The sequence below is a fragment of the Mobula birostris genome, chromosome 4 (genome assembly GCF_030028105.1).
Source record: "Mobula birostris isolate sMobBir1 chromosome 4, sMobBir1.hap1, whole genome shotgun sequence".
NCBI lineage: Eukaryota > Metazoa > Chordata > Chondrichthyes > Myliobatiformes > Myliobatidae > Mobula > Mobula birostris.
Genome location: NC_092373.1, coordinates 41,247,872 through 41,264,168, shown reverse-complemented (window position 1 = coordinate 41,264,168; position 16,297 = coordinate 41,247,872). Strand labels below are relative to the sequence as shown.

Here is a 16,297-nt window from a genome sequence, read left to right as displayed (position 1 = left end):
CTTAAATTTAACTTTACTGAAATCTGTTTTTATCTGCTATATCTTATGTTCTTATAACATTTCTGATAAAAAAAGGTAATGACTGAAAATTCACCACTTTGGTAATATTTCAAAACATCCCATGAAAAGCACATACTAAATGCAACCTTTAAGTTGACAATTTTCTGTACCTTTGCAGTAAAATATTTCATTGTTCAAAATGCTTCTCCCTTACTTCCTCAAAATCTTGCATTACTACCTGATGAATCTGTAGGTTTAAAACAGTCTTTCACCTTAAAGGTAATAAAGTTCAATACGTTCAAAACAAATGAAATTTATAGTACAAGTGCAAATTTCCCCTTTTGCTTTCTCTCCAAATTAGTAGCGCATGTCGCTAAAATGTGAACTCTTCAGTTTCCAACAAGCCATGAGAAGCATACAATATCTAAAACTTGAGAACTCAGAATACTTAATGGATAAAAATCAAGAACTGAAAATGAATTTCACCCTTGAAAAATGGAAAGAATTATTCTAGGTTAGATCAATTAATTAAGCAGAGCACTGATCAAAAACCTTGACAATCTTTATGTTATAACGGCTTGAGTTAGTAAAATTCACTAAAATTTAGAAATCAATTACTCTGCAACATTATTATCTGCAAATGCAACATTGAAAGGACCTTTTTTTTGTGAAATCCAAAATGCTATGAAATAGTAACGTTCAATTAGTACTTGCTTTGCCACAATAGATATTCTTACCTAAGTGGTTGAGACCTAGGCCTAATGGCAGCCACCTTGCATAAGTGTCTTTCAACTCTTGCTCAGATTTTTTCGTTATAGCTTCCTTGATGCTGGTATTGACAGCCTTATTGCAAGAGCCCACTGCAATCATTCCACATGCCAAAGCAGTCACACCTATTACCTAGAAATTATAATTCAAATCAAATAATGAGACAACTGATCAAAATATTAAAGTTTCAATCATTTAATTTAATTTTTAAACTGGAAGAGGGCAGGAAGTCAAAAAACTAGTTCAATAATACATGCTAAGTTTCAACACATTATTAAAGCCCACAATTGCCATTTGTTGTAAGCCCTTGAATTTCCTCCTTTAGTAATGGCAGAATCAAAGTCACTCTGCCATCTATCAAAAACTAATATTCAATAACTAGGTCAAACCAAAATAGCAATGAGAGTGTACTTAAATTATAGCTGAATGGATCAACTAGCCCCGTCCAACGTAGCATTATTTCAAATACATTTAGTCAGTCACAGTCAATTAAATAATATCTCAGGTTTTCAATACTGGGAATTGCTTTTACCATACCTCCATGCTAGATTTAGAATCTTGAATCACAGGAAGCAAAAGAGCCAATACATCTTCCCGATTGGATCCTGCATAAGCAAGCCCAAGCCTGCAAACCATAAAGTTGTAGAAATTATACAATGATGCAACTTACACAAATGATAACTCTTCTGAAAGAGTAAACCTTAATAATTATGTATTCTGCAGTTTAGTACATTTCAGTACTTCGGCTCACGAAGCACATTCCAATTGTGCAGTCACCAGATAGTCCTCGGTGGATTCTGTTGACAGCAGTGTATTGGCAGTGACCAAATGGGCTCCACATTACAGAGCTTCATGGTGGTTAGTGAAGTACTTATTTGAGTTTTGGGTGCAACCTGTAGATGGTAGCTACTTCTCACAGGACCATGAGGGTTTAAACTCTTCTGTGATGGTTTTGCCAAGTCTTTCTGAATGGGATGGTTGGTGTTACTTATGACTTTTTCTGACTCTGCTGCACCTCTGTTTGACAACTAGCAACAGATATGGCCTGCTCAGTGAGGGCTTTACGCAAAGAGCTTTACCCAATCACAACACTAGGCAGCGTCAAGCATGTGAGAGTTGAGGTACTAAAGTATATATTGATTCCCGCTGCGGGTCTGACTGAGTTTTCTGGGGGAACTTCTCCAATAAAACCCGATATTCCCGGTACCTCTGACATTCAGTGCGACCGTGGCGTCCCAGATTTGAAGTGGAACACTGCGTTTCACTCGGGCTGTGTGTGAGTGAGAGGGAGTGAGACCGGTGGGGTGCTGAAAGTCTTAAATAAAAGCAGAAAATACTGAAAACACTATGGTCAGTATGGAAAGAGAACTAGTTAACATTTCAGAATCAGGACCTTTCATTAAAATTAGTAAAGAGGAAAAAAGTTAGTTTAGGTCACAGAGCAGATGGGATAGGAGGATGGGTTGAACAAAGGGAATATCTGTGAAAGGGTGAAAATGTGGCACTTGTGGAGCAGTTTAAATCAGATTAAAGGTACGGCATGTCTAGGAGGCCAAACTATACAAAGAAAGTATCAGTCTCGGAAATATTCCCTTTGTTCCTCCAATCATCGCCCATTCCCTTCTCTGCTACTTAAATTAACTTGCTTTTACCCTTTTCTGATAAAAGTCTCACAGCCTGAAATGTTAATTGCTTCTTCATCCACAGTATTAGCCTGTGCTGCTGAGTGGCTCTAGTGTTCTCTGTTAAGGACAACTCTGCCCCAAAGCCAAAATAAAACATGTATAAAGTTTCACAAGCTACCTTCACAGACATTGTCGAGGAAATGCAGCTTCTGAGCAAGTGGCACAGATAGCATCCAGTGTGTTGTATCAGAGACGACACACTGTGGTCACCTCAGAACATCAAACTACCACTGGCAAGGTTCAACACCACCCACAAATTGTATACAGCAATGGCAGCACTGGAATTTCCAAATAAAGCCAGAATAGCATGCTACTAAGACACTACAATAAACCTGACATAGCCTTACACAATAGCCTTCAGATGTAGAGGATGCAAGCTGAGCATTAACAAGGAGCTTGCAAAGACTGAAATATTTTCTACTTGGGCTTGCAGAAATGGTTGTACCCATTAGGAATATCCCGCCGCTAATAACCTTGCAGAGCAATTATTGGCACATGTGAAGAAGTCAAAGATTGACCTTGCTCCAAAAATTAAAAAAAAAATCTGACTGGTAAACAAGCCTTTTTCTACAGTAATTACTTTAAGAACATGGGTCACATCTCTAAAATGGAAACAGAACACAAGAGAGGGAAAATAATACATGAACATTATAAATTTAATAAAAACCTAAGTTCAGTTATGTAAAAATTGAGGGAACATGACAAAAATAGAGATAGGAGTGATGCAGTTTCTATTCGCAGAACTGAATAATTTCATTAAAAAAATCTCTCAAAAATACTACGTTAATTATAGTAAGGCAATGTTAAAACACTACAAAAATCTGAGTCATTCCAGTTTCAGGGAAATTTCAATTTGCTAAGGCCAGTCATGCACATATGTGGCTGTTTAATTTTAGATGCTTTATTTATGATTTTAGTTATCCTATTGTCACTCAAATATTCCATTTGGGTGCTACCAACTGGATCACCGGAAAATATATTCAATAAATGATTTAATTATGAAGTGTTATATTTCCAAAATGCTGTCTTTGTAAAGGAAGCGCATACAAATAGAGCTTGATCAAAAGAAATATTTTTTTATTATTTCTCTGCCACAGTTCAAAATATATCTACCACATAATACAGCAAAAATTAGTAGGAAGTTAGGGGACTGGGAAGCTTTTAAATACCAACAGAAGGCAACTAAAAAGTCATTAATGTAAAGATGAAATACGAAAGCTAGCCAGCCAATAACATTAAAGAGGATAAGAAAAGTTCTTTAGATACATGAAGTGTAAAAGAGAGGCAAGACTGGATATCGGACTGCTGGAAAACAATACTGGAGAGGTAGTAACAGGGGACAAGGAAATGGTGGATGAAGTGAATAAGTATGATGAATAAGACACTAGCAGTATGGTGGAAGTTCCAGGTGTCACAAGTTACCATTATTAGAGAGAAGGTTCTTAGGAAACTGAAAGAATTGATCTTTCAAGAATCACTAGATTCTGGAATGGTTCCGGAAGACTGGAAAATTGCAAATGGCACTCACTCTTCAAGAAGGGAGAGAGACAGAAGAAAGGAAATTATAGGCCAGTTAGTCTGACCTCAGTGATTGGGATGATGTTGGAATCGATTGTTAAGGACGTGGTTTTGGGGTACTTGGAGGCACATGATAAAATAGGCCATAGTCAGCCTGATTTCCTCAAGGGGAGATCTTGCCTGACAAATCCGTTGGAATTCTTTGAAGAAATAACAAGCAGGATAGACAAAGGAGAATCAGTTGATGTTGTGTACTTGGATTTTCAGATGGCCTTTGACATGGTGCCACATTAGGCTGCTTAACAAGCTTTGAGGCCATGGTATTACTGGAAAGATTCTAGCATGGATGCAGTGGCTAACTGTCAGGAGGCAAAAAGCGGGAATAAAGGGAGCCTTTTCTGGTTGGCTGCCAGTGTCCAGTGGTGTTACACAGGGGTTTATGTTGGGACCAATTCTTCACATTGTATGTCAATGATTTGAATAATAGAATTGATGGCTTTGTTGCAAAGTTTGTAGATGATATGAAGATATGTTTTGAGGAAATAGGGAGGCTACAGAAGGATAAAGAGATTAGGAGAATGGGAAAAGTAGCTGCAGTTGGAATACATTGTCAGTAAACGTATGGCCATGCACTTTAGTAGGAGAAATAAAAGGGTTGACTATTTTCTAAATGGAGAGAAAATACAAAAATCTGACGTGCAAAGGGATTTGGGAGTCCCTGTGTAGGATTCCATAAAGGTGAATTTGCAGGTTGAGTCTGTGGTGAGGAAGACAAATGCAATGTTAGCACTCATTTCAAGAAGACTAGAGTATAAAAGTAAGGATGTAATGTTAAGACTTCATAAAACACTGGTGAGGCCTCACTTGGCATATTGATGGCTCTGGCCTGTATTCACTGGAATTTAGAAGAATGAGGGGTGACCTAACTGAAACCTATCGAATGGTGAAAGGTCTTGATAGAATGGATGTGGAAAGTATGTTTGCTGTGGTGGGAGTGTCCAAGACCAGAGGGCACGGCCTCAAAATAGAGGGGCATCCTTTTAGAATGGAGATGAGAAGGAATTTCTTCAGCCAGAGAGTGGTAAATCTGTGGAATTCTTTGCCAAAGGCAGCTGTGGAGTCCAAGAAGGGGTACAGGGAAAGGCAGGAGAGGGAAAATGGATCAGCTATCATGAAATGGTGGAGCACATTAAATTTACAGAATGCTGAAAATGGTATTAGGACAACTCCAAATTCAGCATTTTAGGGTAAGCAAAAGAAAAATCAGGCATGCAGTGCATTAACTAGTGGCAGTTGAGAATTATTTTCTGTGCCCTAATAAATACAACACTTACCCAAAGATGGCTCCAATTCTCATTGTATTACTGCTATGCAGGACATAATCTGAGAGAAGAGCAAGAGCTGGATCACACTCATTCCGGACACCAGAATTTACAATACCACATGCTAGCAAGGCACCAGACTAGGGAAAGAAATGTAAATTGATGACTAGCAGTTTGATCAGATGGATACATTGCAAAACCACACTCAGTCAGGCCTCTTTGTTTATTCTGCTTGAAAATGTGACAGAAGTACAGGTTGAGTACCCTTTATCTGAAATGCTTGAGGCTAGAAGTATTTTGGAATATATAATTTGATAGCTTGGGATCGCCAAACAACTTAGGCTTTCAGCCTCCACCTACGATGTTTTTTTAATTAAAAGGTTACAGTACACTATAACTGTCTGACTTTTTAAGGCTTTATATAAGGTATAAAAACAATCAGTATTGTAGACTTGTTCTGGTGTTAGATTTTCATCAGCAACAATCTTGGCAAACTCAATGAATTCTTCTGCTGCTTCGTGATCAGCAGATGCTTTATCACCACAAATCTTTAAAAATTTAATGCTGAGTCTTTTCTTAAATTTCTGCAACCAGCCTGCTGAATATTCGGTTACCTTCAATTGCTTATTCATGATAGATCTTTGTTTCATAACCAGCATACTGTAAAGCGGCATATGTTCACTGCAACACTAAAGAATCCACTCTTTCAGTACAAAATTGAGATCTCATTTTTCACTTTATGCAGTGTTTTTCTATATTTCATTAATTTCTGTTCATTACATATGTGAAGTCACTTCTCAGAACTGTCTGTGGTGCGCAGAGACCTATGCATTGCCTGGAAACCTTCCCAGTGCCTTGTGAAATTTTCCATTTGTGACCTCATGTCAGTGCTCAAAAAATACACTGGATTTCTAGAGGCTTTCAGATTTTGGATTTTTGGATAAGTGGTACGCAACCTGTATAGCTTTTTTCTTTTCTTCTGTAAAGTGATTATTTCAACAGATTATAGGTGAAATATTCCAACTGATAACCACTTATTGCATTGGACAGATCTGGCTTAAAATAATGTCTTAAAATATTATGTCTGGTGTCAGAGAACTCCAGACAAAAATGATCTGAAATGAAGCTTGATCCAAAATGCCAGTAAAAAAAATCTACAGACCTATTCATCTGCAGTAGCACGCTAACATTCCATCTATTTTAAAGAAAGTCTTAGCTACTATACTGTTAAAATTTTCTAAGTGATAATACCTTCTAACGCTCAAACTCGCCAAAATTTATCCAATAACATCCTCTTCCAGATACTCAAATAAAATATATCCAGTACTGTGCAAAAGTCTTAGGCATCTCAGATTTTTATATACGTTTTGTTTTAGATTTTTTTTTCATGTGTTCTGCATTCATGTGTCAGTAGAAAATAGCAAATTTTAGATTTCCTAAAACATTCCTTTTCCAAAAAATTAAATGTTGAGGCATTTTTGTATTTCGTTAAAGAAAGTAACATATTAACAGACCACTTTTCCAAATAACAGTTTAATTACTTTGTAGATATATACCCCCAGTACACGATTCAACAAGCATAACAAAGGAATATTAATGATCAATGACATAATAAGCTGAATAAACTAAACTGATTAAGAAATGAAATAGAAACAGGTATAGAAGTAATCAAACTGAGCAAAGGACAACCAAACTGATGTGCCTGTTTAAACTTCAAATCACCTATTCTTACACATGGCAAGAGTGAGCACAACCACAAGACACAGGGTGGTCATCCTGCATCATCTCCCAAGCAGAAATTTCACAGCTGACAGGAGTTTCAAGATGTGCCATCCAAACTCTTCTGAAGAAGCATAAAGAAACAGGCAACATTGAGGACCAGAAACACCACGGAAACAGAGTGCAGCATATGAGAGATACATTAAACTGACATCCCTTCTAAATCAGAAGTAGCAGCAGCTCTGAACTCACTGAAACCAAGTACACCAGAGAAGTCTTACCAGAAATGGTCTTCATGGAAGAGCAACTCAAAAAGCAACTCAAACAGGAGGCAGTTTGTCTGTAGAAGAGCTGGACAGCACTACACGGATGAGTGTCTGCCGTCAATACTAAAGCATAGTGACGGACTGGACACTAGGAATGTTACCAGGTTTCTGGGGAATCAATTCAATTAGCAGCAATCAATCAATAATTAGATAAGTAAACTAAAATGGTAACCATGGCATCAACATGGAGAAGGAGAAGGTGGCGACGCGACTGCAGCGCACGCGGCCAGTTCGGTGGTGATGTCTGTTATCTGTCAAGTAGGGGGCCATGCACAATTCTGATTTGATGGACACGAATGTGAGAGTATGGAGGAACATCTGGGAAGCTTCTGAAATGCCTGCTTCACTGCCGCTGCTACTGTGTGGTAACCTGAATCTCCAGAGCAGAAGGCCCCAAGATCCTCAGCTTTCCATGTTTCAGCGGCCGGGGCGAGGTTGAAGACGCTCGGCAGAGGATGGAGCTTGGGAGGCTGTATCGGAGAGGCTGGTAGGAAGCTCGAAGTATTCGGACGGATGGACTCAGTGTTGGCTGCTTCCAAGGCATCGGCAAGTTGACGGTGCCTGGAGGTTTATGGCAGGGAGTTTCTCCCTTTTGCTGCCTGCTATCGGGGACTCGGGGACTTTTGAGGCTTTATTTACCGTGCCCATGGTTTGTTCTTCATCAAATTATGGTATTGCTTTGGACTGCTGTAACTATATAATTATGTGGTTCTGTCAGTGTTAGTCTTTGGTTTGTCCTGTTTCCTGTGATATCACTCCGGAGAAACATTGTATCATTTCTTAATGCATGTATGCATTTCTAAATGACAATAAAAGAGGACCGTGTGTTCTCATAATCTAATCTAATCTAATCTAACCTAACATTACCTCTTAAAATATTTACTGGGGAAAGGTAACATGAAGTAAATTCATATTTGAGAACTAGCAACTGCCTGCACTGTTTACTGAATTTGTTAGGTGGTACTCGGTGTGCAGGCTCTCCCACCCCCGAACCCTCAATGTCTTCACTTACATAGCCATGACATGATATCCGAGGCAGTCACTTCTACTCGATACTGAATAAAATAAGTTTAAGCATATACGTCAATTGACTCACCTTAATATAATCCTCCGATGAATACAAATACTTGTCAATCTGTGTCAGTCCCCCATCAACATCCCAAAGTAGTATCATTCCCAACGATGCTGCAGCACTTAGCATGCCTGGCAACAGACATAACAGATCAATGAAAAAGCTCAGATCATCTGTTGCATTTCAACACCTGTCTGGATATACTCACCATGGTCTTTGTTTTTATAAAGCCATTTATTGCCATCTTCTGTCAGTAGTTTATCTTGACCAAATGCAGCATTCACAAAACCATTAACAAATGAAGAAGCTAGATTCATTCGCGCAGAATCTATCTGGGAGCCAGTGCTTCCAAAACCTGCAATTTAAACAAAAAAAAAAAAATTGAAGCAGTATAATTAAACGTATAATTTAGTTCCAAGAACAATTTTACTTTTTAAGCTCATCACAACATTCTTGCATTAAATATCACTAAACGCATTAATATGTTGTAACTAATAACACTTAAATATTCTAGTATTTTCCCTGTTGTTACTTCCCTCTGCACTGCGCCCCCCCCCCCCCCCCCCGCCGGGACTATTTTCTCCACAAGTGGGGATTTTTGCCTTGCTCAAATGAACACCTTTCATATGTAAATATTATATTATGTTTTAGTGGCATCTTCAATTTGTCATTGGCCCCAATTTCAACTTTTACTGCAAAATGGGAAAAGTCAGGTCCTCTGTTGGTCAGGTGTTGACCGTGAATATTGTGGCCTAAGTGTCTATATGATATGCAAGCCAGGACTGATACGGAGAGCAAGCTATTGCCCATGCAGCAAATTCCACACAACTGATTAATTCAGAGGAATGGCAGAGACTGATACAGTTTGACATCAGTGGCGCCAGAGTTGCCAGTAGAACTGCTTTAGGGGCTCTAGCTCCAGAATTTCCCTTGGGGTTTACTCCTGAAGCCCTCCCATGAGTGGATATAGCTGTAAGGCAGCAGGGGTTTGAGATCAGAGTTTTCTGTCTCCTAGATGAGCTGCCAACTCTGCTTGAAGCGACTGGTTTTAAGGCACCAGTAACTCACCTTTGTCCCTTCTTCTGTCAGTAGAAAGCACCAAGCTTAGTAGCTAAGTCAAACATGAAGACAGGAGTTGGACTTGGTTGTCAGAGGCTATTTGAGATGCATGCCATTGAGAGCATTCAATCAGTAGTGGGAGTTCATCTCCGCTATCTCCCCCATCTTTGACAAACTTAAGGAGCCAATTGGGGGGGGGCGCGGGGGGAAGACTTAGAGAAGTAATTGTCAGATTTTTACTTCGAGTCTGGTTAATTATACAAACCTCACATATACAAACTCATCTTCAAAGTCCCAGATCTACTATTCAGCACATCCCTCTGCAACTGGAAGAGTGCAATCAATAAGGATTGCTGAGACACCTTCTCCATAATTACTATCAACACTGGTGCCCTGGAAGGCTATGTATTGGGCCCCTGATTCTCATGACACCTATATACTGGGCCCCTGACACCCATGACCATGTGGCCAGATTTTGTACTAAGTCCATTTACAACTTTGCAGATGACAATACTACGGTGGGCCTGATTTCAAACAATGAGATCAGGCAGGAGATAGGTATCAAGATAACAATTTCTCCCTCAATATCAGTAAAGCAAATGAGCTGGTCATTAACTTCAGGAAAAAAGACAGAGCATACATGGCCCTATCGTTATTAATGGTGCCAAGGTAGAGATGGTTGAGAATTTCCAGATATAAATTTCACCAAGAATTTGTTTTGGTTCAGCCACATGAAAGCCATAGTCAAGAAATCACACCAGCATCTCTACTTCCTCTGTTGACCATCTATGCTTCCCCAGACTAGCCATTCTCTCTTTCCCCTCCCACTGGGCAGAAGATGCAAAAAGCTTAAGAATATATACAACCAAGCTCAAGGACAGCTTCAACCCACTGTTTGAAAGATGATCTCTTGATCACTTTATCTATCTCATCACGGCCTTGTACATTATTTGTCTATCTGCATTGCAGTTTCTCTAACTGTAATATTATATTCTACATTTTTCCCTTTTGTGCTACCCTGATGCACACTTAAGGAATAATCATTCTGAATAACATGAAATTAAAAGCTTTTCACTGTATTTTGGTACTTGATAATAAACAAATTATGAATTTGACTAACAGATCACTTATTGGGTATTTGAATTTGAACTGAATTGACTTTATTACTTACATCCTTCATATATATGAGGAGTAAAAATCTTTATGTTACGTCTGCATCTAAATATGCAATGTATAGTAATTTATAATAAATAGTATGTACAACAGGATAGTCAATATAACATAGAAATACAGTTGTGTTAGCAAGAGTTCAGCAGTCTGATAGCCTGGTGGAAGAAACCGTCCTAGAGCCTGCTGGTCCTGACTTTTATGCTGTGGTAGTTTCCCAGATGGTAGCAGCTGGAACAGTTTGTGGTTGGGGTGACTTGGGTCCCCAATGATCCTTCGAGCCCTTTTTACACACCTGTCTTTGTAAATGTCCTGAATGGTGGGAAGTTCACATCTACAGATGTGCTGGGCTGTCCGCACCACTCTCTGCAGAGTCCTGAAATTGAGGGAAGTACAGTTCCCATACCAGACAGTGATGCAGCCAGCCAGGATGCTCTCAATTGCCCCTATAGGAAGTGCTTAAGATTTGGGGGCCCACACCAAACTTCTTCAACTGTCTGAGGTGAAAGAGGCACTGTTGTGCCTTTTTCACCACACAGCCAGCATGTACAGACCATGTGAGATCCTTGGTGATGTTTATGCTGAGGAACTTGTGCAAGGAAATGTTTGCTTATGTGTAGCTTCTTGGCTTCCAGCGTGAGAGGAGATGGGCTGGAGGTTAGTTTGATGCGGTGGGCTGGAGGACCATTTCTGTGATGTATGATTCCATGACTGAAGGAAGAATGCCGATGTCAGACAGTAGATAAGAACAGCATCCATTTGGCATTTTTAGTCAAAGCTCTAAAATGTGTCAAATTCATTACTTACATTTACATTTTTGCAATTATCACTGATGTCCATGTAAGTATAAATGAATAATTTTTGAAGGTCCAAGTAAGTTCTTTAACAAAGTATGTATTTATTTTTTAGAGATATAGTATGGTAACAGGCCACTCTGCCAAATTATACCCATGAGACCAATTAACCTACTAATCCGATGTCTTTGGAATGAGGGAGGAAACCGGAACACCTGTAGGAAATCTGCATGCTCATGGGGAGGTCGTACCCCTAACAAAGAACATCAGAATTAAACCCTGTTACATGCCCACAGTTTGATCATGGGACAGTGGGATGATGTAATTGTCTCATGACCATGGGGTGATGTTATGTCACATGAGGGCATGTTCCCTGCAGTATTTAAGGAAGCGGCCAAAGTGTGACGCAGTTTTTACTTTCTAGTTTAAGGTGCAAACTTTGTTGCCGGCAGTTTCGCCAATCGCTGCCAGTTTTTGTTTGTTGTACCTTTGTTTTACCTTTACAGTCTACTATTGGAGAGTGAAGACCTTACCAAGGTAGGGAAACAAATGATCAGGTAAAGTTAATGTCGTTCAGCTTCTTGGGAATGATCGACCTTTTTAATCTTCATTGGGGAAATTGTGTCAGGCACGTTTGAGTTAAAACCCCTGCAAGGTCAGGACAGTTTTGTGCAGTGTCCACCCTCCAGCCAAAAGGTCAGTTTTTTTATTTCTTCGTGACTGTGATCAACAGATTCGTCACTTACTTCGGAGGAACTGTTGCTGCAGTAAAGTCTCTCCGTAAAGACTGTAAAGAAATCTCCTGGACTTTTCAACTTCCTACTTTAAGACTGTGCATGAATGAGAACTTGTTAAGAACTATTTCTAAGTTTAACTGTTTGCTCGAGATAGCCGCATAACGGTTAACTTGGAAGGGACTGAGAGTCAATCTGCAGCACAAATAAAAGCCAACTTGACTATGTTAGTAATTACACCACATAACTCTCTTTCCTCTTCCCATGTTATTTTTATTCTATTGTTTTTCAAGTGCTCAATTTCACTTGCATCAACAAATTCTCAGTGCCCCCTTGACTGGGATTTAATGCAATTCACTCACCACAAATCTTATAAAAAACCCTATTAGGTGTCCTCTTTTCCAAAAAACATCTCATCCTGCTCATTATTTTGATGACTGCATATTTTCAGTTTTGGCAAGATCACTTCTACACTTATTCTAGGAGCCATGATTTTGACTGAGCATGGCTGAAGGAATGTCTAAAAAAATTCTAAATCAGGAAGCTGTATTCCAGAGAATATGCAAGCAACAAATTACCACAGACTGCTTGCTAACTGTGATTTTGTAGGTAGTAAAATGTTGTGCTTACAGTTTTGTTGTTGACTATTCCTTGCTTAAATTGCTGCAATGAGTGGTTCTAGTGATGAGGAGGCTTGAGAACATTATTAGTCGGGAAGCATCTTTTGACAGCACAGTGATGACAGATTCCAATGCCCTGCTAATGAGCAAGAGTAGGATAATAAAGTGGTAATAGATCAAATTAATCTTCATCTTTTTTTTGGACACCGCATACCCGGTTACTTTTTCAGATTGTTAAGCAGATGTGTACTATAATTGTACAGAAATTGTTTTGGTCAGACATGCCTCATTCAGTAGTACAGGTCTTCATCACCATATAGTGATATAGTGATGTTGTAGAAGGTCAGTCTTTTTTTTGTTGCATTTGGTGACTCCAGCTGTACTTGATACCACATGGAGTGAAGAGATAATATGAAAACTTGCTTTCATGTGGTATGGTTGTTGGTGATTTATATAGCTATCCTTCCAGATCTCAGTTCCTGTGCACCATGTCCCCATAACTGTCCACAAAATGAATCACCTCACATTATTGGACTAAATATTCATCCTCGTACTCAGCATAATCAAGTTTAACTTCCCCCTTAGATGTGCATTATCCATATAACTAATGGTTGGTGTCATTTGTAAATTCTGATAAATGTACATTTAAACCAATGTACATTTTAAACAAAGCAGCAGAACGCCATTTCCCACTGGGCAAAGCATGACAACATAGCCATTAGTGAAATGCTATTACAGTGCTAGCATCCCAGATTCAATTCCATGGCTAGTTGTAGGGATTTTTTTTTTTTTACATTTTCCAGGTTGGTTTCCTCTGGGTGCTCCAGTTTCCCCCAACGTTCTAAAGTAGTACAGGTTAGTACATTAATTGGTCATATATGTGTAACTGGGCAGTGTAGGTTGGAAGGGCCTGTTACCATGTTGTTTCACTAAATAAGATGTTTTAATTTCTAGGCTTCATTTTTCAAGTTGTAGTCATTTTCAATCCACTAACTGGCCCTTGACATGGATTTATTTCTAGAAATTTATTTATTTTTAAGTCTTTTTATTGATTATTATTGAAAATCAATAAATATATTAAAGTAGTCAAATCAACATATCAATATGTACAATTAGAGTTAAACTATCAAATAACTGATTAACCAAGCTAAACAGTATACCAATAATAATAAGAAAAAACAAAATGTTAAAACTAATTTCTTTTGGAAAAAGGAATTCCTACTAACTAAAACAAAAAAAACCCTACTAACCGAAAAAAAACGAGGAAAAAAAAACCCGTTGGGTGCACAACCCCGGAGCTATACACCATACAAGCTTCCTTAAAAGAAAAAACATCAATCTGCCAACCAAATCCAATTACACAAGAATCAGAAGGGGACCATCTTAATTAACTCAAATCAAGTGATAGTAACGGGCAAAAGAACCCCACCTTTTCTCAAAGTCAAATCTAGGATCAAAAGTTCGACTTCTAATTTTCTCCAAACTAAGACATAACATTACCAGAGAGAACCACTGTATCAAAGTGGGAGCAGAGGCATCTTTCCATTTCAATAAAATAGCCCTTCTGGGCAATAATGTGATAAATGCAATTACATGTTGGTCTGATATGGAAATACTGTGAATATATTGAGGAATTATACTGAACAAAACTGTCAATTTATTAGGTTTCAAATAAGTTTTTAAAGCTTTAGAAATTACAGAGAAAATAGATTTCCAAAACTGTTTCAATACAGAATATGACTAAAACAGATGTGTTAATGTAGCCGTCTCAGTTTTAAATCTATCACACTGACTATCAACATTAGGAAATATTTTAGACAGTCTCTCCTTTGTCAAATAGTAACGATGTACAATTTTAAATTGAATTAGGGAGTGACTAGCACAAATTGAAGAAGAGTTAACCAACTTCAAAATTCGCAACCAATCCTCTGTTATCAAGGTCATGTGTGGTATTTTCAATATATTCTGTCTCTGGGATCTATGGATGTCTTTTTATTAGGGATTCTAGCATCTTTCCAGCTACCAATGTTTAAGTTTAACTATTTTGTAATTGCCTACAATTAATTCTATCTTACTTGAAGATGGAAATTATAACTACTGGTTGCCAATTCTTAAAATGTATTCTGAATTTTCTACTGAATGCAAGTTGCTATACCAGAATATAATAAAAAGGCAACTGACATAATAAACTTCAGTTTCACTCTTACAAATATGGTATACAATCTGAACTCAGTGTTAATACACTGTAAATGTACAAACCTAAAACAGCTGAAGCAATATATCATTCCAAATTTTAAATGAATGTTCAGACACTTACGGTTGTTTTCTAAATGTGTCTTGTAAATATCCTCTGGAACTTTAGGCTCCATAATGTCCAACTAGGGAGAGAACACATTTATCTTAAATTTCAAGTCCTCAAATTGCAAAGCTTCAGTTTCTCTATGAATTATTTACTACATCAAGCATCAGAAGAAAATGCTAACATTATAAGCATCCTCATTGCATATAAATAAACGATATCACTGGATACCCTATAGAGACTGTTAAATGTAGAAAGCTCTGGAGAACCTAACCCAAGAATCTACATACTTCTATAACAAGATTATGAGCAAAATTCCTATTTGCTCCAAAACACAATTTTGCCTTTTAATCAGTAGATGTACCTAAGTACCCTGTCTCTGCTCATTTTCTTTGCACAGTAAATGAAAAAATGGAAGGACTTAGCAGGAATAATAACCAGAAACCTCTCAAAACCTACCTTTGCTACATCAGATAAAGCTTAAATCAAGATTAGCAGAGTCATTCTCAGACTGGGAAGCCCAGAACATATTTGCACTTTGTTTCATATAATGCTCAGATATCTTGCGTCAACTAACATTGGATTTACTTCAGTGATACTTATGTGACAATGTGATAACCAAGAGCTTACTTATTCAGGGGAATCCTGTCACTAGATGAACCACAACCACCTTCCTTAATGTACAGTGAATCAATAATGCAAAGAATGTTAGTGGTTTTGTATCCTCAATATTTGCCCACTTTATCCAGATCATCTCGAGGGCAATATAAATGTCAGTTTATGCTTTCCCATGATACAATGAATATAAAAAAAATGGATGTATTTCTTGTTAATAAAATTAATCCTATAATCCAGGCTGTTTATTCAGATTCAGCATTCACACTTAACTCTGTATATAAGCTAACTGAACATTTTTTTGTTACATTCAAATGCTACTTACTTCTCGTGCAAGGGCCAAGAAATTACTGTTTAATTGGACATTTGACATTATTTCTGTCAGATCCTCATAATCTTCCACGTCCTCATTTAGTTCCAAGAATACACCATGACGACCCAACATAAACGCTACTTGCTTCTGTATTATACTGTGGATCAAATGAAAGGAATATTTTAAACAAAAATCACTGGATTGTGTTTTTGCAGCTTATTGTTTACTTTGTATCAGAAAGAGTGAACTCTAATAAATGTCCAGTGTGGTTCCATAAAATTCTGAA

The 16,297-nt window shown here is 38.0% G+C and overlaps 1 protein-coding gene across 1 annotated transcript in view; it reads right to left on the bottom strand.

Annotated features, from left to right (window-relative positions):
• The window catches only part of psmd2 (proteasome 26S subunit ubiquitin receptor, non-ATPase 2), a 74,798-nt gene that overhangs the window by 24,925 nt on the left and 33,576 nt on the right, over nucleotides 1-16,297 (bottom strand). The window contains exons 7-13 of the mRNA XM_072255241.1: nucleotides 16,024-16,168; nucleotides 15,102-15,162; nucleotides 8,619-8,765; nucleotides 8,435-8,541; nucleotides 5,306-5,433; nucleotides 1,306-1,393; nucleotides 738-900 (exon numbers count right to left, since the gene is read on the bottom strand). Coding sequence (XP_072111342.1) covers nucleotides 738-900; nucleotides 1,306-1,393; nucleotides 5,306-5,433; nucleotides 8,435-8,541; nucleotides 8,619-8,765; nucleotides 15,102-15,162; nucleotides 16,024-16,168 — 839 coding nt within the window. The remainder of the gene's footprint in view (nucleotides 1-737; nucleotides 901-1,305; nucleotides 1,394-5,305; nucleotides 5,434-8,434; nucleotides 8,542-8,618; nucleotides 8,766-15,101; nucleotides 15,163-16,023; nucleotides 16,169-16,297) is intronic.